The following is a 22103-nucleotide window of genomic DNA, read 5'->3' on the forward strand; positions in this document are numbered from 1 at the left end:
TTAAGTTATGATGGCAGCCCACAGAGCAGATATATACATATGTATGTATATCCATATATGTATGCATGTGTGTGTGTGTGTGTATATGTGTAGCATAGGCATTTCAACTCTAGTTCCTGGTCTGTTAGGCCGTCAGTTTATGAAATTTTCATTAATTTTCGACCACAAGAGAGTTGATGCTGCCGCTGCCGCTGCCAACGTCGCTGTCGCCGCCGCTGCTGCTGCTGCTGCTGCTGCTGCTGATGGGCCCTTCGGGCTGACAGCGGTACGAAAACTTGACGACACAGCAATTCTAATGAAATTTGCGACATGTATGACAGCCAAGCGTTAGAGTTGTAGAAATTGTATACATATATAAATATATATGTATGCCTGTGTATGTGTGTGTGTGTGAATGATATTTGGTATCTGTGTGTGGGTTAAACTTATGACAATGTCAAAAAGTATGCTATGATTTGTCGCACGTTAGTTCGCTCTCCCTCTCTCTCGCTCTCATCATCTTTGATGGATGATGACAAATGTAGCAAAACTTTCTTCTTCTTCTACTCCTACTTCTACTTATTTTTTGTTGGCTAATTATATGATAATCAAAGAGCATCAACAGTTTCATTTGTGCCCCACTCAATATATATTTATATATGTATGTATACAGTTATAAAAGTGAGTTCATTTGGATTTTAATTAGCTGTCCACTTAAGTAGGCCATATTTGGGCAATCGGCCTATCGGCCTATCGGCCTGCAGGCATAATCATCATAACAATGGCCTGACCCAAACGCGTTTACAGTTCATTTCGGTGTCAGTAGTTTCTGGCTTTAGCACTTTCCATATAATTTAGATTTATCGCCTGATTCTCGCATAAATATCGAACATATCTCAGCGATGCTGGGGGCTGGGGTGGCTGGCTGTTGTGGGAGGCTATTGTGAATTAAGGCATCGCCTATTACTCGCACTCGCAGTCAGCAATGCATAAAAGCTTCTGCCTTGAGTGCCCCGTCCCGGTCTAACGACTTGTAGATGCGATTATATAAGCAAATATATAGCACATATATGGCCATGCATGTAGCTGTGTAGGTGTAGCTCCCTCTCACTCACTCTCTGTGCATTATAAAAATGAAATTGGTCTTTAGATAATGCGTAGGCAAATGATATATTTTGTTATAGACTTGAGGAGTTTTAAAGGCCTCGCGCGCAGTTTATTGAGTCATATATTCGCATAATGAAAGGAAAACGATGCTTAACCGTTTCGGTTTTGCGCTGCAAATTGGGTTTATGTGTGGGGTTATACTCTGGGAGTGAAGAACTTGGAGTATGCTATTCCTTTCTTTGGAAATCCATCAGTTTCTGCCCATCTCAAGCCAAAATTTGTCTTCCTATCATTAATAACCGCTTCAGAACCGTTTCAGAACCGTTTTAGAACCGATTCAGAGCCGCTTCATTTGAATTGATTTCTAATGAGCAATTCTCTATCCGTCTATCCGTCTATCTTCTATCTGTAGTCTATCCATCTGCCAGCTTCGTTCCGTCTTGAGCAATATGTATCTCTTCAATTGATACCCTATCATGCGTTTCATCTTGACAGAGCTGATTCGTCTTAACACTTGACTGCCCTGCCATATTTCCACGCACAACAATAGAGAACAGTGAAAGCAACAAAGACAAAAAAGAACAGAAGAAAACAAAAACAACAACACGGCATTTAGCATTAAGCACACAACAAGCTAGGACAGCGAGCGAAAGAGACATAGAATGAGAGAGGTAGAGGGAGAGGGAGATGGAGGAGTGGAGCTGCTATGGGAGGTCAGGGGACAAAACTGCTCCCACTCGAGCTGTCCGAAAAATTAACGCAAAATCAAAGTAAAAATGCGATAAATTGGCGACGACAAGCGCAGCGGGCAAAAACACTCACAAAACGCACACACACACACACACACACACACACACATAGAATATATAAACAATAACAAAAACACAGTTGGCAACGCATTTTGTGGAATGGCGCGCGCTTTAAATGAGCGAAAATCGGTCGAGCATATCAAATTGAAAAACTCCAAGGCAACGCGCGCTGAAGCGAATGGCAGGAGACGGAGACGGAGACAGAGATTGGGATGAGGCGATAGCGAAGAGTCTCAAAAACGTGAACTGGAATTGTGGGTCTAGTTGCTGCTGCTGACGTCGCTGCCGTCGCTGATGCGATTGTGGCGCGTGATGCTTTTTGCGTATCCTAGTGACACACAAATACACTCGCACACACACTCGCAAACACACACACGCACGCATCTACGCAACGGGCAACGGTAATCATAGCGGGCGACTGGGGCGTCTGGGCAGCTGAGCAGACATTGATTGCTGATGTGGCAGGTTGTTAGGTTACAGTTAACGTGAAGCCTCCAATGAATGGCTAAACTGATGGATGGAGCATATTATGCGGGGGCTTAGCCAGCAGGCGGTCAAGGAAATAACAGTTCATTCACGAACAGTGAAGCAAGTGAATTGCAAATACAATTAACCGAAATCACTCTCAATATCTCCATCTCTCTTCCACTTATGCGCACAGTAAGAAATCAAAAAGCAAAAGCAAAGCTACTCTAACCGCGCCCCAATTGTTCAATGGCGATTCACACGGCTGCTGTTCATCATCTTATTTTGTTACAGTTATTTTTTGCCTTTTGCACTCTTCACATTCTATTTTAGTTTTTTTACCGGCTGTAAGCGACGCACTTTTTGTGTGCCGCCGCCTGCAGTTGTTGTTGTTTTTGTAGTTGGCAAAATTGTTGCGTTTCGCATATTAATTTCTTCCTGTCTTCGTCATCATCATCATCATCGTCATCATCGTCATCATTATTATCGTCGTGTTGATAAGCTGTGTTACAATATTGTGGCTTGCCCCTTCAGTTACTCTTCGAGCGCTCTCTTAGCGCTCTCTTAGGCGCTCTTATTGGCGCAACCTTCCAGCCGCGTGTACATCTCTATGTGTCTGTGTCTGTGTGTGTGTGTGCAAATAAAGCAAAAATAACAGCATGTTTGTCTGTATTGCTGCTTTACTCTACTTTTTGTTATTCGTGCGTAGGTTAATCGCACAATTTGAGTCATGTGCTTAATAAACATTTTGTCTGCTGGTCGAGATGCAAATTCGAAGGCATTTTCCAGTCACAACACAACGGCAAATGCAAAAGCAAAACAAAGGCAAGCGCAAAATCAGGCATAGCGCACATGTTTGCTATTTTCTTGCAGCCCGCTCGCTCGCGCAATATTTGCAGGCTTCATAATAACACCCCCACCCGCTGTTGACTCACTCTCTCGTTCTCTTGCGCGCTCTGTCTCTCTCGGTGGCCTGGCAGGCAGCCATCCAGCCAGCCAGCCAGCCAGCCAGTAAGCCCGGCACATGGCAGCCACGCGTTCGCTCTCGCGCTCTCCCACTCAGATACACTACGCTCAACTATACAAAACACCTTACATAGCTAAGGCGAAACTAAACTATAGCCGGCTCGCTCGCACCCATGTCGGTGGCTGGCGGAGCCAACGTCGGGTATTTTGAAGAGTGGAGAGAGCGCGCGGCAGAGCGTAAGATGCGCGTGCTTCGGCTACGACTACAGGCGGACTGGCCGCCACTCGTCGTGCACTCGTCATCGTGTTGTAGTAGATTTTCCCTTAGGCCTCTTGTGTTGTATTTTCCAGCCGCCCGCCGTTTTTCGTTTGGCCAGCCCATGTGCAATGTGCCGCTATTCGTCTCGTCATTTTACCGTTTCACTGCTCTTCGGTTGTGTTTTTGTTAATGCTCTATAGATTGTACGATTGGTATTAGAATAATATCTAATTGGATGTTCAAATGTGGAAGAGTATTGACGAGATTCTAATAAGAATTTAGTTAGTTATTTGTTACATGTATATTTAAAAATAGCCATTGAGAGATATGTTTAATCTGGATATTGTATTTTTGTATAGCTGATATATTTATTGCATTAATTTAAATAATGCCTATGCACTATTTTACTTGGAATTATCTATATAGTATAGGATTTATCTCTTATCAGAAACTTATTTGATTCGTAGAGCATACGTGACTTCGTGTGCCCTTCGTTTGGCGCTTGGCTTATTGCTTGTTTTGGTTCGACTTCGAACCAGACACAAGCGCACACACATGTTCGATGCTCTCGCCAATGGCCAACGCGTTGCGTTCGGTTCGCACCGTTCGTTCGCCTTACGAGCCGAACAGCCCACCCACACACAAGGGCAACGTGTATTTTGTTTACCGTTACTCGTTCGTTGCCGGCTGTTGCGTTCGCTGGTTCGAATTGGTCGTGAGTTTCGTACGTACGTACGTTCGTTCGTATTTGTTGTAAGTTCGTTCGCGTCAGACGTTCGTTCGGCCGCTCGGCTCGTGCGAGCCGTTGTTAGCCGTTGGCTCGTCTTTTATCCACACTTCTCGCATTTGGCAAGCGCCGTCCTTTTTCAGTATTCAGTATGAAATTGAGTTTTGTGTAGTTAAGTCGGAATATTTCGTATGATTCTCGTCGACTGTCTGTCGTGTGACATTTGTTCAAAATAAATACAAAAATATTCAACACTAAGAAATAATACTAATCTAAATAATTAAATAATATTAAAAAAAAAAAAACCCCACACACAAAAATATAAATATACACACACATATTATATATATAATTAAATTCGCTTAAATATTTCCAAAAATATAAATAAAAATAAAGCAAAAATTATATATCAAACCAATTTAATAATCAAATCAAATTCGCCAGCCAACCAAAACAAAACAACTTTACAAGCCAACAAAATACAAAAGCAAAGAAGAGTTTATCAAATCACAAACCAAATATAACTAAACTTTATTATTGTTAAACAAAACAAAAAGAGAAACAAAAAATTAAGTAAGAAACGTAACTTTTCGAAAATAGAAATTCCTTTGCTTCAAATTTACCTTTACACAGATTTCCCAGAGTATTTTCAAATACTTTCAACTACCTTTCGAATCGTGTTTGAACATTTTTCTTTCATTCGAGCCCAAAATAAACCAAAAAATTTGATAAACAAACCAAAAATAATTGGAAAACAAATTGTAAACAAAGGAGAGAAAAAATCACTTGAATTTTCTCTCCGTTCTATTTTTTACTCTTCTTCTTCTTTTTGAATTTGAATTGCCTGCTTTTTTTTTCCTCAATTTTCCTATGTAAACAAACATTGGAAAATTGTTTCACATAAAAATGGAAAAGTGTGTGGAAAAGTGTTAAAGAAGTTTTTCTTTTTTTTCTAATTGGAACTAGAAAATTTAAAATCAATGTGGAAATTGAATATCAGAGTTCAGAAATTGAAATTTGCATTTGATCTGAAATATCTTAAACATTCCAAAATTTCATTTCCATTTCCTGGAAAATCTGTCTATATATCAGTATCTATATAAATATAAATCATATGTATGCAAATATAATAGTTTAAGAAATCTTTGTTCATATTTATATAGATATCATATATGCAATTTTTCGCTTTTCCTGACTTTTTTGGGCAAAATATTTCTCTCTTTCTCTCTCCTAATGAATTTTATTTAATTTTCTTTTTGCTCCCATTTTCGGAAAACAATTCTCTTTTTTCCATGGACCAATTATTAAAATTGTAAATTTTGTTTATAAATTGTGTGTGCTTGAAAATATTTCTTGGAAAATTAGTGCAAAGTGTGAATTCAAATTTTGGTTTTATTTTGAAGGCGAAAAGTTAGCTTTAAAGCGATTTTCTTTAAGCTGTAAGAATAAGGAAAAGTCCTTTTATTCTGAAACTTATAATTAAAGTTTTTAATATCTTCAAATATATTCTTAATTCATTTTTTTTATTTATCCAAGCTTGTCTTGGCTTTAAAAAGGAAGACAAGTATTTTTAGATTTGTAATTTCCAAGGTTTTTAAAACTTAAACGCGTATAATATATATTCCTTATGATTGTATTATATTTGAAGTTATTAGGATGAGAATTTAGCATAGGAAGAGTGCTTTGAATTATTTACTTGGTTAGTTTTTAGCCAAATTTTGTGCTTGGATATTTTTATAGATAAAAACAGATTGAGAGAAATGTTTGTCTACATTTTTACTAAATTTAATACGGGCTTGAACTGGTATTTTGGTACAAACCATTTTAAAGAAAATATTTTTAAATAGTTTCTACTTATGCTGCCAGTTCTTTCAAGCGATTTCCTATATCTAAAAGTATTTCTTTAATATATATAACCAATTTTGTGTTAGAACCCAAAAAGAACCTTCTGAGTAAATGCTTTAAATTAAAGAAAAATAAATAATATTAAATAATAAAAATAGCTGAAAATTATTTCCAACTCGTTATTCCAGAAAGATATTAATATATTATATATTATCATATAGGAAATATATATATGGTACATCATATTTAATGATGTTAGTGGCAAAGTTTCACAGGTGCAATTTTATTAAAATCAAATTTAAATTCCTGTAGAGCTTAATAGGCACATCTCTTAGAAATCCATTAGATATCCCATATATCCAAAGTTTCCAAGCAATAAAATTCGGTTTTCATTCTCGTATCATCAAAGCGAAAATAAATCAAAGCACATTAAAGAAATCGCTGATTAACTGTACTCGATTAGGCATTAGAGACAGTAAAGAAGAAGAACGAAATAAATGTTTAACAATAATAATAATCATATTCATTTTTAGAAAAAACAAAAAACAACAACAGAAACAACATAAGCGTGTGTGTTTAAATACTGGAAAACACAGATAAGATAAATTTACATACACACGCACAACAACAACAACAACAACGACAACAACAAAAACCTTATATATATGTACAATAAATAAGAGAGAAAAAAAAAGAGAAAACGCATAAAAAACAACTCAAGTGCAAACAACAACAAAAAAAAAAAGAAACGAAATCAAAAAAAGTGTTGAAAAATTAGCAAACAAAAATAAATACAACTGAAATATATATATATATTTAAATATATACATACACATATATTTAATAAGCAGCAAGAAGAAAAACAATAAACACAGAACTGAGCCAAACAGAAAGCAAAAAAGAAATCAATTAACAACGATAATAAAAATTGAAAATTTTTCTCGCAACGTTCCAGTGCAAATCGTTCCATATGGTTCATATTATTGAATTGGTCGGCCAGCCGAAGGTTGAGTTTGCTCAACAAGTTACTGTGAGTATCCGCTATAAAGCACAGCAGTGTGTGTATATTTCCAATAGCAAAGTGACACAGAGAATGAGCGGGAGCGGGAGCGAGGGGGAGGCATACACTCATACACGCACACATGCACGCAAATGATAATAAATCTTGTGTCTGTAGTCACGTAATGACAACTTAATACAAATACATATAAATACATGTGTATGCGTGTGTGTGTGTGTGCAAAGGGCAACAGCAAAAAATTACAAAAACAATATAAAAGAGAACGAAATTCATTTGCACACACACGCACACACACACACACACACACTTTTTATTATGTTGTTTGGGTGTCGCCTTTTTGCTGCTCTCTTCGCCTCACTTTTGGCTTTGCCCAACATATTTTGACAATTAATCATTCGGGACTTTGTGCAGTGCGGCGAGGCAGGGCGAGGCAGGGCGAGGCGAGGCGAGGCGAAATGCCAAAAATCAGCGCCTCGCCAGTCTCGCAGTGTTTGTTCGCTCTGTATGTGTGTAGGTCAATCTGACTTGTCTGCATTTGTACGTGCGTATGTGTGTAGGAGTGTGTGTGTGTGTGTGAATCTCTGTAAAGCTTGCCCACGCGATTCTCAGTTCCTTTTTTTGTTTGCAAGCGGCAACAGCTGTGCCCCTTGTTTGTTACCGTTATAATTGTCGCTCGCCAGCAAGTGCATTGACTTACTTTGTCCTTGCGATTCGCCGCGAAAGTGGCACGCAAAAGTATGCTACAGCTTTGTCTGCGAAGCGACTTTAATTTGAGGGAAGCAAGCGAATATTCTCTTTAATGAAAAGAGCTTAAAGTTGGGCGTGGAGAATAGAAGAAAAACATTTTCTGTTAGCTGTATCATAATAATAATACGAATTATATTTGAAATATATTTAATATATATTTTTTTTTTTAGAATTTTATTTGACTTTGAAAAAAACTGCTTAAATTTTTAATAATACTAAAGTTTAAAAGATATCCAAAATGGATATGAAAAACTTTATTAATTGTAAACATATTTTATTTTATTTTTTATCTTATTTTTTATTATTTTACTTATTTTTCCGTCTAAAAATATGAAAAATAAATTTTTTTAATATGTTTTACTTACTCTTTAATATATTACCTGAACTTAAAACAATTCTAATTATTTTTTAATTATTAAGCAGTTATGTGAAAAAAAGATGGAAGAATGATTTAAATGAGTAATTTATATATATATTTTTTTAACCAACTTTGCATTCCATTTATTCCGGAAATATCTGAATATTACTGTCATATACTTATCTATATTTATGTTCATATATTTATATACATAATTTGTTGAAAATATCATATATCTGTAAATTCCATATCCATAAATCAGCTGTTAAACTATTGCTCATCTAGTTTGTCTACAAACTTTTAGTATCGAGTGTAATTTGCCCATTTGCTTCCTTGTCCACATTACACATACGAAATTTGCCTACTTTTAAGGTTTCTCTTGATTTATTTGCGCTCTCTCTTCATTGCTTTAAGCTCTAGCATATGGCGTTGCTTATCTGTAGATCCCGTTTTATTCGCTTTTTTATCTTCGCCTACTCTCCATTCTCGCTGTCTACTTTTTGCTCTATAAAGACTTTCTTAAAGTTGATGCAAAATTTAGAAACTTAAATTCTAATCGGATTTACGAACATTTCTTCTATTTTCGCTATTCTCTGGCAGCTGGCTGTGTGAGTGTGTGTGCGTGTGTGCGTGCGTGTGAGTTGTTGTTACTGTTATTGTTGTCTGCTTGTCACCCTCTTCTTGATTTTATTACACAGTCTCTTTAGTTCCCGGTCTCAGCGACTATTGCGTAAATTTCATTGTGTCTTTCACTTTTATGGTGGTTGCTTGTGTGGGTGGCTGCTGCTGCTGCTGCTTCTTCTGCGACTCCTGCTTTGTCGAGAGGGCGCGGCGGTCGGCGGGCGGCGGCATAAAGCGAATGCGTGCGACGTGCGTGCGGCGACTACGCTGCCGGCGTCGCAGTTATTCTTTGTTGTGCTTTGTGCGTGCGCCACTCTCTCGCTCGCTCTACGCTACGTGTCCTCTCTCTCTCTCCCTCACTCACTCACTCTCTCTCCAGCTGTCTGTCTGTCTATGTGTCTGTCTGTTTTACTTTTATCCCTGCCATGGGGATGTTCAATGTTCCATTGCGTTTGCTTATTCTAATGATGACACATGCGTTCTCTCCACTTGGTTTGCTTATTGGGTTATGTTGTTGTCCTTCATTCTTGTTCTTCTTGTTCGTGCTGTTGCTGTTGCTGTTGTTGTTGCTATCCGCTATTCCTGTTGCCCGCTGGCTCTCTTTCCGTTTCGCTTGTACTTGTATTGTTGTTCAATATTTTTGTGCCACTTGTTTTGAATTTTTTCACATTTTTCGCATCCTTTTTATTCAGCTGTCATTGTCGTATCTGCTACTGCTACTACTTGTTGTTGTTGTTGCTGTTGTTGTTGGTGTTGTTGCTGCTATTACGTGCGCGCTAAGTTGCTCGTTAAATGCTTAAGTGGAGCAGAGTCGTTGACACAGTTTTCTCTTTGCCCATTGCATTCGCATGACTCACACAGCTCCGCCTCACATCACACACACGAGTGCGAGCGAGACAGACGCGGCGTTCGACTGATAGCTAGAGATGGGAGGAAGCGAAGTTTTTGCTTTGCGAACTGCTTTTAAAGTTTGATTTTCGTTTAAGAGCAACTTTTCTTTGTTGACTCGCATGCAATTGTTAAGCTTGTGTCATAAGGACAATGCAAGCCAGGCATACTTAAAGGCGAAAGCTTACCAAAAAAAAAAAAAGAGAATTTATTGTTCGACTGATAAGAAGTCGAGTCCATTTAAGTTTCAATAGATTTCATGGGAGTTTTGGTTAAACAACTGAAATTATAGCAAATGTGAACGGAATTTGAACTATTGGAATACACCCTTATAAAAAATGGATATGTCTAAGCTATATAATGCTCATATATCGTTTTCATAGTCTCTATTGTCTCTTCTCTCTATCGATTTCGCATTCTCACATTATTTCCGCTCGATTTATGTAATCCAGTTGAAAGTTGAAACTAGATTTCCATTGCTTTTACTTTGCTATTGTCTTGTACTGTGCGCCCTTCTACTACATTCTCATAAATTGCAGCTGGCAAAAGAAAGTTGTACTTTTTAATTCTATAGCCGGTGCTTCCTTTTCCACTTAAACTCCTGCCACAATATTTATGTTTATTAGCTCGGCTATTGCGCAGAGTTGGGCAATTACCCAGCCAACAAAAGGCGTTGGCGCTTTTCAATATTTATGCCACCGGCTGCCGGTGGGGGAAAGCGCTAATAATATGCAAAGCCAGAGCCGGAGCCGGAGCCAGAACCAGAGCCAGAAGTCGAGGCATAACAACGACCGCAAACCCGTTATTATTATTGTTGCATATGCCGAGGCGTTTTTGCCTGTCGTTTTGTTTTCCCAAGCAATTTGCTAGGCATGTAATTTAATAGCGCGGCGGCAGCCCTGCACACACGTCCCACTGTCCGTGCGCCTGTGACAGTAGCTGTTGACGCGCCTCAGGTGGGACAGCCAGGTATGTCAACAGGCAAATTATGCCCAGGGTAGAGCGCAGACAATGAAGTCCTGGACGATTAGTGAGCGCCTTACGAGCCGAGCCGAGCAGAGGAGCGGAGCGGAGGAGAGGTGGGGCGAGATTGAAGTCCTGTGAAAGGCGAGTCCTTGGAGTGTTGCAATTACGAAAGGTTGCGCTAAATTGTGTGTGCATAATTGCTGAGAGGCCTCAGGACTTTCGAATGCCACAGCGAATCACCTGGAATGCGCCTAGAGGAATGTGAGGGAATTATAACAAATATTTCGAGTTGATAGAGATGAAATTCGGAATACGAAATTAATGTGGAATAGAGATGAATATGTGGATAGGCAGATAGGGAATTTGGAATATGGTATATGGAATGTATATGGGAAATTGAATGCAGATGGGATATACATATATAATATATGAGATGAAGATATATATGTGATTGAAAGAGAATAGAAACGTGATTTGAGAATGATAAATGCTGTAAACGAGATATATAGAGAACAGAGATGAGATAGATGGAGATGATATGGAAAAGATATTATTAAAAAATATTATATTATTATTAATATAATAGATTAAGTGAAAGATATGAAATCACCTCGACTTATTGGAAAAACCCAAATAATTCCTTATTAAAACGAAACTTTGATGCGCTCAATCAATATATAATTGGGGAGCTCCACTCATACATATATCTGCTGGTCATTCGCACCATATATAGTTTCATATTCCGCTCAGCCAGCCAAAGCATTCCTATATATATATGATAGTACTGAAATATTACAGTTTCTTCCTCTTCTTCTTCTGCTTTTGTATTAAATTGTTGGCCACGCGACTCGCTCGTTGTGCGAGGTGACATTTTTATAGCTTTGTTAACAGGCCCAACAATTTTTTTTTTTTTTTTTTTGGTTGGTTGGTCGAAAAAACTACCACCCCCCGGTGGCAGCGCTGCCAGCCCCCCGCCCCTGCTGCAGCGGCGGCACACGTTGCTCTTTGTTTTGCTGGGCATGTTTAGCGTTGATTATGCTTTGTGTGCTTTCAGCCAGGAAAAACTCACCCTCTATCGAGCTGTCGCCTTCTTATCGCTCACCGAGCTGAGCGGCATTAAAATTACTTGCGTGATTAACGCACACCCTCGACCGTGTCGTGCCCCAGCCCCAAACCGGCTCTCCCTCTCCCACTCGCTCTCTCTAGTTTTATCTATGGCTGCCTGCCTTAATTGTGGGTCTTCCATTCGGCTATCGATCGATTTCGATTACGATTTCGATTGAGTTTCGATCTGCACAGCTCATTAGGCAACGGAACGTCTATATGTAATACATATCTGCTATATATGTATATATATATGCATATTCCTGTATACTTGGTATACTTTTATGACCTTTTGGGCATTTGCTCGCTTTCTATTGTTTTGCTTGGTTTTGTTTATTGCCACAGCGCTTCAAAAATAGCTGCACAAATGTAAACAAAAAGCGCACAATTTTCTTCTCTTTTTTTTTCTGACCAGCAGCTGCGTGCGTCATGTGCACAGATTTTCCAGATGCTCCATCCGGAACACACACACACCCTCTACCTCTCTCTCTCTCTCTCACTCTCTCGTTCTCTCTCACTTTGTATATTTTCACACTGCAACGTTGTTCCATATACTTAATTTTTGCCTAGCATAATTTTTATGGCTCTGCCAAAGTGCAAAACCGCATGAAGTGGATTTTTCTTTTTTTGGTTTATACATTTTTCTTTGTTTCGTGCTTTCTTCTAAACAATAAATCGGCGTTTATTTATGTGGCACGGCGAAATGCTAGCTGCAAATTTGTATATTAAATAGTTTACCGAGTACACGTAGCCGGCCTATGCATTTTTTAGATCGAATAGCATTTGATTGGATTGTTGCCAGGGCAGTTCAATAAAAGAAATAATTAGATTATTAAATTTCTTATTCAAATACTGCATATTTTGCATATATAAAACCTATTTTTAAAGCAATATTCGTGCCTGCATATGCATTTTCGACTCACGTCTCAGGCGGCCCATCTCTAATGGACGCAGGTAGCAGCTTACGATCATTCGTTATTGTGAGTGAGAGTGAGCGAGAGGGTAATGTCGTTGAAGCGTAGCTTGGAGCAGTCAGGCGCCTGATTGGTTGAGCAAGCAGTTGAAGGAATGAGCAACAGAGGGCGCTCAATACAAGTGGAAATGCACATGAATTCGTATTCCAGACACTTCCAATCGAACCATCAGTAAATATCTTACACTCAATTTATTAGTTGCTATTTTCATAATTGATTGCCCAGGTCCTTGGCCAACTGGCTAATAAATCAACTAAATTATGTTACCGAATAACCAGAAAAAGAAATATTTACATTTACATGCAAGGCCAATTTTTCTCTTATTTCTTTTTGTGTTTTCGTTTTGGGAGAAGCCAAACAAACCGCTAATTGTCGATAAACAACCAATAAAATACAAATTTCCCAAAAACATTTATCAAAAATAATATAAATAATAACAATAACCAGGGCACAAACACACACACATACACGTACGCACAGGGGCGATAAATAAAATGGTAAAAGGAAACTCGAACTGCTTTGAGCAGAGACGAGGACAAGAGCAGGACAGCAACAACAACAACAACAACAGCAAGAGCAACACACGACGAAGTGTATGGAAAATAGTGTTTGACAGCTCATAAAAAATAATGTCGTATTCATTAAGGTTGCCAATGTAATGCGTGTGACTGCGTCTGAGTGTGTGTGTGTGTGTGTGTGAGTGTGGGAAGTTCTCGATGTTTGAGGTTGAGGCTGTTGCTGGGGTTGCCAAAAGCAAAATTCATTTTATTTACGACAGGAAGCAGGCAGAAAGCAACAGCAAAAGCACTCGAAACGCACGCATGCAAAGCGAGTGGGAGTGGGAGCGTGTGAGGTAGAGAAAGAGAGAGAGCGCGCTGCGTACATATTGGTTGAGTGTGAGGCAAAGGCAAGCCAAAAGCATTTAATTGAAATGCAGCTGAATAGTGAGTGAGAGCGGGCGAGCATGAGAGGGGCAGAAGAGATATGCAAAAACTGAGAAAACGCGTCAAAACAAACGAAGGCAAATACCGTTGACATTGTCAGACTGACAGACAGTAAATACACATCTCACTCACACTTGGGCACGCTTGCTCTAACCCTCTCGCTCTCGCTCTCACACTCGCACTCGCACTCGCCCTCGCGCTCTACCTGCCAGCATAACGAGCACAGCTGCTTTGTGAGTGGCGCCAATATTTGTATTGTTGTTGCTCTTGCACTTGACGAAAGCAGTTGTTGTTGCTGCTGCTGTTGTTGCTTTTGGCATTACCTTTTTAAAGGCTTGCGTGTCACAGCCTTGTTGTTGTTGCTGCTAAAGAGGCTCGCATAGTGCTTGAAAATTGTTTTCCATTAGGGTGGTTCGCTTATAGTTGTTATTTTTTTTGCTTTGTATTTATGTTAGTTTGCTTGGCATGGGGTGCGTTTCGTACACTCACATGCAAATGCTATAAGGTGTTATATTTTATGTACATTTAATTGAGACTTATTAGGTAGTGAAGTGTTCTACTTGAACAACTTTCGAGGTTCCATTTGGCGGTTGGCCTGTTGATACTGTCGTTAGCTTGTTTCGAACATCAAGTTCTATTAACTCAAATTAAGGAAGTGTTGAAGTATTGTTAAGGAGGTTTTTATAATAATACTCTTCAGACATAGCAAACCTTTTCTAAAGCTCTCTCACTCTCTCTCTCTCTCTCTCTCTCACACACACATATTTGATTGATATCTTTTGATTTCTATCAATTTGGTATTCCTTTGGTATATTCCCATTTTCTATTCGAGTTTAAAGTAAATCTGGGCAAATCCTTATGCCTTGGCTATATAATTTCCAGCGCATAAATGATGCATATGCATTTCTGTGTCAGTGTCGAAATGTATCTGCATCTGCATGTGCATGGTGCATGGTGCATGTGCAACTGCTAGATACATGCATCATGTATTTTTTATACACTCCTCCAACATCATCTTTATGCTTTGACAAAATGTATGACATTTGCATATCGCAAAAGCCACCCAGAAACGCCACCCAATCAGTCTTTCAGTTGGCAAATTCTCCTTACTCTCTTGCTCTCGCTCTCGCTCTCACTCATTCCCCCAATAGTTTTCCCATTTTCCCAACAGTCGGCAGCTGCTGCTCTTTGGTAGTTTTTCCCTTGAAAAATGCAGCAAAAGCCAACGAACTGTAACTGGACGTCGTTTTCATCAATATCAATGGGCGATTTGGGCGGCCGGGGCCAACGACACGGCGAATGTTGCAAGCTGCAGCATATGCGAACTGCCAGCCTGCCGCATTGCTTGCCTGCTGGCCGTGCCACAGCACATGGCTGCTGCCTGGAGGCGGCTGTTGGTCAGGGGGCGTGCTGTGTGGACAGCAGCAGCAGCAGCGCGCAATACAACGCATCATTTTTATTGTTTGTCGGCGAGCAACAGCAACATAACAACAACAACAGCAACAACAACAACAACAACAACTGGCAACTGACGACGACGTCTATTGAAAATAGAAAGCATATGCTGAAAGGCATCTAGTGCGGGGGCGGTGAGGGGCAGCAACCGTTTCGTGCTTTGTATTTTTGCACCAAAAATAGAAAAAAAAAAAAAATGCAATACTCAAAAAAAAAAGCAACTCGAATGCGCATTGAAGTGGCGGCGTCTAATGTAGCTGAAGTTCTTGCAGCAGTGGCGGAGGTGGTGGTGGTGGTGCATTCGCTAGTGGCATGTGGCATGTGGTGGCAGCTAGTTGGACTCGCCGCATACGCAGTAGCTTAGCAATATTTCAGAGTTATTTCAGCTTTGCTTCTCTTATCTTATTTTATTGTATTTTATTTTATACATTTTTCGTTCAGATTTCATGAGGCGCTAGTGGGCGTGGCAGCTGCACTTTATGTTGCTTAGATCGGAGGGAATTAGGGCGCAGATATTGAAGCACCAGAGATAAAAGAGAGCTGGTTTAAAACTTGGCTTTATATTCGATATATTTTTATGGGGTTAAATCGTTAATCGATATATGAACATATGTATACGAAATATGTTATATACATATATTGTATTTCATATATTAAATATGTTTTGTATGGCTTATATATCATGTATGTATGTATATATTATACATATTATAAACTCTATATATCTATCTGATATATCTTTTAAACTATAGATTCTATGTATATATACATATATGTTTCTGAATTATCTGTGACATCTCTAGATATCTTGCTTATCTTTAGTATATTACAATTTATATATCTGATATATCATATATTTATACATATATCTTATTCTATATATTTTATTATATCATATCTTTTTGATGTTGTAAATTTCATATATTTCATTTAACCGCTATAGCTTTAACCTCTTCCATTTGTGCTTTAAAACCCCATTTTGCAGCCAACGCAATTCGCTGCACACACGCAGCTCCCATTTTTGTTGCCCACTTATTCAATTTGCCAGCCCTTCTCTGCGCTTCTCATTGTGTTTAGCTCGCACAGTGCAACTACAGAAAAAAGGGCATCAACTGCTTTAATTTAACGCTACACGCACACGCACTGTCGCCCTTTGCAATCTATGAGCTACACCTACCAGCGCCCTCCCCAACCCGCCCCTCGCCATATATATCCACAAGAGCTACCGCTAAATCGTCACTAATACGCCGACTTGTGCTCAGCCTTGCGTGCGTGTAATAAAAAAAAGCAACTATTTCGCTTAATAACTGACAGCAGGAGCAGAAGCAGGAGCAGGAGCAGGAGCAGGAGCCGGGACAGGGGCAGCAGCACTTTGCCACACGACGCGTCACATGTGGCAGTTGCATGCAAATCCCAGCTCACAGCTGCAACTGGACAATGCACAATTCATTCAGTGGCTCCTCCTACCACACTTCGCCACTGCTCCACTGCTCCACTGCTTAGACGCCAACCGCCTGGCGCGCCTTCGTTCTCCCTCACTCTCGTTGTCGTCCGCCGACAATCGGCTTGCAGCTCCTACATTTTATTTTGCTTCCTCCAACCCTTTTCGTTTTTTTCTTTTTGTTTGTATTTTGTATAAGCCTTCGCTTCGGCTCCTCTTTCTCTTTTTTTTTCTCCCATTTTTTTTTGCAAGTTTGTGTAACTATTTTCCATGCGCATGGGCATTGCAGGCCACTACCACCACCACCACCACCACCAGCAGCAGCCGCTGAGTGCAGCGGTGGGTCCTGGGTGTGTGGGGAGGGCGCGTCGGGAGGACAAGCAGCCGGCGCCGGCTGGATAACCAACCAGAACGAGGCGCTGAGCAACTGGAGCATTTCTACTATTTATTTGTGCCGGCTACTGCTCTTCTTCTTCTTCTTCTTCTTGTTGTAGTTGTGGCTCTATCTGTTTGTGTGTGTGTGTGTGTGTGAGACTCAACCCTCAGCAGAGTTTTGCTGGGATTTTTCTATTATGCGCACGTTTATTACACGATTTTAACACGATGACAGCGCCACCTAAAAGTATGCTACGATATAGTAAAGCTGCTCTTCTTCTTACACTTCCTTTTGTTACCTTTCTGGTTGTGGGAGCACCGGATATTTTCTTAAATTTATGCGAGAATTCAACTTGGGCGAGTGGAAAATTGTTGAATTTGTATTGGCAGAAGGTTCATGGGATGAGATGCTATGGATTTAGGGATTGCATCCATTGGAGCTGATTGTTAAATGATATATATAAATAAGACATATATGAATGGGATGGACGATATTAAAAATATAAATGCCATGGAATGCTCGTACCAACAGAGATAACTAATTTTAATTTATTCATTGTAAAAAAGGGAATTAGTTATCTCTCTATCTCATCTACTATTGCTGCTGTACAGAGAATTTAAAGCTGTAGCATTTTTATAGTTCTTTCATTATGTGTTTACAAAAGTAAAGGTAAACAGGCAAAACTATTTCTGGGTGTATAAAATTGAAGATAGAGACATTAGAGCTGACTATATAAATTGATTTTTATAAATATACAATCGATTGTGTATAAAAACTATATACAAATGAATTTGTATATTTTCCTAAAAGAGAAGAAAATATACAAATTAAATTGTGTATTTTCCTATAAAGGAGAAAAAATAAACAACATTAATTTCCTAACTGACTGCAAATGTTAATATAATCCAATATAATAAACTACAATTCAGCTCTATCTCCACTCAAAATTTAAACAAAGTACGCCGAGGTTCATTAAAATCCCTTCAATAACTGGAGATAAATTCCAGGAGCAGCCTTAAGAAATGCATAGCAAATGATCAAAGAGCCACCTGAACTCTCGGATGTTTTTCCTTTTAGAATTATATAAGCCGTTGAATCTATTGTGAAAAAGTTGTGGCAGATATCTTTGGCAGACTTTGCTTCTAATTGCTACAAAATGCACAAATTAAGCAACGCTCGACGCAGAGGCGTCCCACGCCCCTCGCCATACGCCCCTCGCCTCGGGAGCCACGGATTGATGGCCAACTGTCAATTGCTAAGCTGAAGTCGCAGTCAGTGCTTAACCCAGTCTATGGATGTACTTGGATTGAAAGTTGAGTGAAAGCATAAAAAAGCCAGTGAGAGAGAGGGAGAGAAAATAAAACGCAAAGTAAACGATAAAGGCAAAGAAAAAGGAAAGCAAGGCGAAAACGCCGGCGCACAGAACAAAAGAAAGAAATGAAACTTTTTAATGATGTAAAGTACAAAGTTTTGTGTCTTGTCGTAACTTGAGTAAACTTTGAGTTATGCCTTAGATGTGACGCGAACGCGAACGCGACGACCTCAAAACGTAGCCAGGACTCTGGGCGGACATCCTTTTAGCTAAATATATATCGATCGAAGCTGAGCAGAGCTGCGAGTCGACGAGTCGATTGGGATTGTGACTGGAATTTATTTTGTCGTTTTGTTAAAAGTTTTCAGCACTCGCTTTTTATTATGACATACGCAAGCGCGCAAATTAGTAATGGAACGGGCTGTGGAGATGGCGAGGACGAGGTGTGGAAGGAGGGGAGTGTAGGCTAATAAAATGCCAATTTGCTGCATTGAATGGCTGCTTTATTGGCCGCCATTACAACTCGTACGTACATAAAAAGCCGGCCAGGCTGGGCGACCACGCACATGCGTCAGTCACGCCCCCCCCCCCCCACGCCCGCCTCTGCTCAGCCAACGACCCCTTATGTGGAGTGGTTGGTTCAGTCTTTAAGACATTTTATGACGGCAACATTTACACGCATAAAATATGCATGATAAACTTTGTTGTTGCAATAAATCAGCATCAGCCGAAAAGTATGCAACGCTTTTTGCTGCCGCCAATGTGATTACTGAGAGCGCTCAAAGTTTAACATGTGTGCGACTGTGTGTGTGTGTGTGTCTCTGTGTGTATATTTATGTTATTCGCAATGATCGTAAACGGCTGCGTGACCCAACTATAAACATTTCGCAGGCCCAAATCTAAACTAAAATTCGATTTGAGCCGCCTTTACGAGCCAGAGGAAGTAAAGCATTTAGCGGAAATGCGCTTTAGAGTTTACGTTTTTTTGCGTAAAGTAACTGAATTGGTTCTTAAGCTGGATTTGTATGCATATGGTTTTGATATTGATATATAGCTGATGCTTCTTGTTGCTCTTTATGGATAGTTTTTCATATAGAGCTATATTGATCTAGCTATCTATCTCTTCTGCTGACTTTTTTCTCTGTCCATCGACTTGGCAATCTTTGGTATTGCTTATCCATCTATTGATCTGTCTATCTATCTATCTATGAGTCTATAGTATTCCTTCTCTTTATTGATTTATCTATCTATCTCTCTCGCTATCTCTCATCTATCTCGTTTTCTCTTTATCGTTTAGATCTGTCCGATAGAACTATCTATATAGCTTTTTCTACTTTTATATAGGTAGTTATCTACCAATCCTCTATATATTTATGTTTTTCTGTCTATCTATTAGACCTACCCACACACCCATCTTTGTTTTCAATAACACAAAAACCGTCTTTGAGCAGTTCTCATACAAATATTATCATTGCGCAGCTTGTTTACAATTTTGCTACGTAAGAACTGCTTCGCTCTGCTCTGCTTTGCTTGGCCCGTGGCAACGTTTGCTATCAAACAACTTAAACTGTCATTAAACTTTTGTTGCGACTATTGAACCGAAAGTTTTCAAAGCTGCCTCAATCAGGACGCAGCGACAATGCAAAAGCGTCGCCTGGCCTTATAAATTGGCCCAAGCCAAACTTTGCGCTGAGGTGCAAATGCGCCAGCACAAAGAATGGAGCAAGTGTGACAGCGATAAGTGTGAGTGAGATGGCGATAGAGCTTTGAGAGCAGACAAACAGAACTCTGTCTACGTTTGGCCATTGTGTGTTTTGATGACGCTTTTGTTGCCTGCCTGCATGCATAAAATATTTATGCGCCGCGAAATATGCAGCAAAAAATGTGTTCGCTTCGCCTCTCCTGCCATCTCGCTCTCTCTCTCTCTCTCCTACACTTACGCGTGCAACTTTTCGCACTCGAATGAAATTACGCACAGCAACAACAACAATTTGGGTACAAAAAAACTTTGCTACTTAAATGTTACGCTTTCAATTTTTGCCTCTCATTTGTTGTTGTTTTTCTTTTCTTTTCTTCCTTTTATTATTTTTCGCTTTTTTGCTGCGCACTTTATCAAGCATTTTGGCATGGCCCAGCGCACGCTCGATTGCTGGCGTGGGTGGCAAACTTTTCATTAATAACGATTTTCCATTAACTATCGATTGATTTTGCAACGCCCAGCATCCCGCAGCAGCAGAAGCAGACGCAGAGGCAGAGACAGAGGCAGAGGCAGAGTCAGAGCAACAGCTGCAACAATGAGCCAAAGTAGCAAACCGAAACGCACTTCAGACAATGCCTGCAAGCGGCAGCAGCAACAACAACTGCACTTGAGTCTATTTAAAACGCAAACAACAATAACACAAGTGGGCTAGTGGGCGTGGCTGGCGGCAACGGCAACGGCAACGGCGTCGGTTATGAGCCGCCGCTGCCGTCGCCGTCGACGCCGCCAACAGGAAAAACTCATTGAAAAGTTTTTCTTTTACACTTTGCGTGCAACGGGACTCTACCGCTTACGTTTAAACTTCCAGCTCTCTATCTCTCTCTCTTTGTCTCTCGCTCTCTCTCTCTCTCTCTCTCTCTCTCTCTCTCTCTATTTGCACCGCTTAGGTGTATCGCAGGAGCAAGTTTTTAATTTTTTATCGCGCTGCGAGCTATGCGAACCTTTTGCTGCTGCCCTTTCTGCAGGGAATTGCGAATTGCTGATTGATTTCGCAGTTCAGTTCTTTAAAGGTGTTTGATGTTTGGCTGGATATGGGAATAAATGATGAGCTAGGGAGTTGAACATATAGCTGAAGTGTCAAGCTATGCGGAAGATGTGACACATGGGGTTTACTGAGAGGCAAAACTACATTTAGATGAAGTTGCTAGGGAACAATTTTTGTTGTGTGGCAGATTTTAGAGATATATGGGATATATTTGATATATTTATAATATTTATTATAATACTACTATTATTTTTGGTAAGTTTTATACTAAGATATCATTTGCTTATATCGGAATCTCATTAGCTAAAGTTGCTGAGGGAAATATGCCTTAGCTTAAGATTATGCAGTGTGTGTTGATTCTCTCTAATCTCCACTTCTCGCATCGTTCACAGCACACAAAGGCGATTCTCACTTGTTTAATTTCTATATATTTCTGCTACTCTAAAGGGCATTTCAGTTATATAATAAGCCTTGCATTTCTCGCCCTTCATTTGCTGCTTTCATTTTGGTTTTTTCTCCCGCCTCATGCGTTACGTTTGCCTTTGTTGCTGTCACGTCTATTATGTGTATTGCCTTTTGTGTTGTTTGGCATTATATTGCTGCCGTTGCTGCCGTTGTTGTTGTTGTTTTTTATTATTATTTTGTATTCCTTTTCTTTGGTTTATTTTATTTTATTTTTTTATGTGGCCAAAGCAAGGCGCGTTGCGCCCAATATATATAAATTATTGCATAAAGTTTGGCGCTAAGTTGCAAAAAGTTTCCTTTTCATTGCTGCGGCTACCGCGACGAAGTCGAACGTTGAGCACGACATGCTACAATAGTCTATAAATCTTTATGGTCAACAGAGATTACATGGGCCAGCGTCGACCGGCCGACCCACCGACTAGACCAGCCCCTCACTCCCCCCTCGTTCTTCGCACATTTTAGTGTAGTTTATTGCCCCGTGCTGTTTGGCCTTAGCTGCTTTTTAGGCGCTGTGCTCAGTTTTGATTTGT

At 39.8% G+C, this 22103-nt stretch overlaps 2 protein-coding genes across 3 annotated transcripts in view; both read left to right on the forward strand.

Moving 5' to 3' along the window:
* The window catches only part of LOC149091385 (uncharacterized), a 218933-nt gene that overhangs the window by 194007 nt on the left and 2823 nt on the right, over positions 1-22103 (forward strand). The gene's annotated exons all lie outside the window — the stretch shown is intronic.
* bru3 (CUGBP Elav-like family member bruno 3) overlaps positions 4275-22103 on the forward strand; it is a 160667-nt gene continuing 142838 nt past the window's right edge. Inside the window, 2 exon segments of the mRNA XM_089259248.1 lie at positions 4275-4885; positions 6691-7187. Coding sequence (XP_089115374.1) covers positions 7128-7187 — 60 coding nt within the window. The 5' untranslated portion in view covers positions 4275-4885; positions 6691-7127.

The sequence above is a fragment of the Drosophila navojoa genome, chromosome 4 (assembly GCF_054131105.1).
Source record: "Drosophila navojoa isolate 15081-1374.11 chromosome 4, UAZ_NAV_1.0, whole genome shotgun sequence".
In the NCBI taxonomy this organism is placed as follows: domain Eukaryota; kingdom Metazoa; phylum Arthropoda; class Insecta; order Diptera; family Drosophilidae; genus Drosophila; species Drosophila navojoa.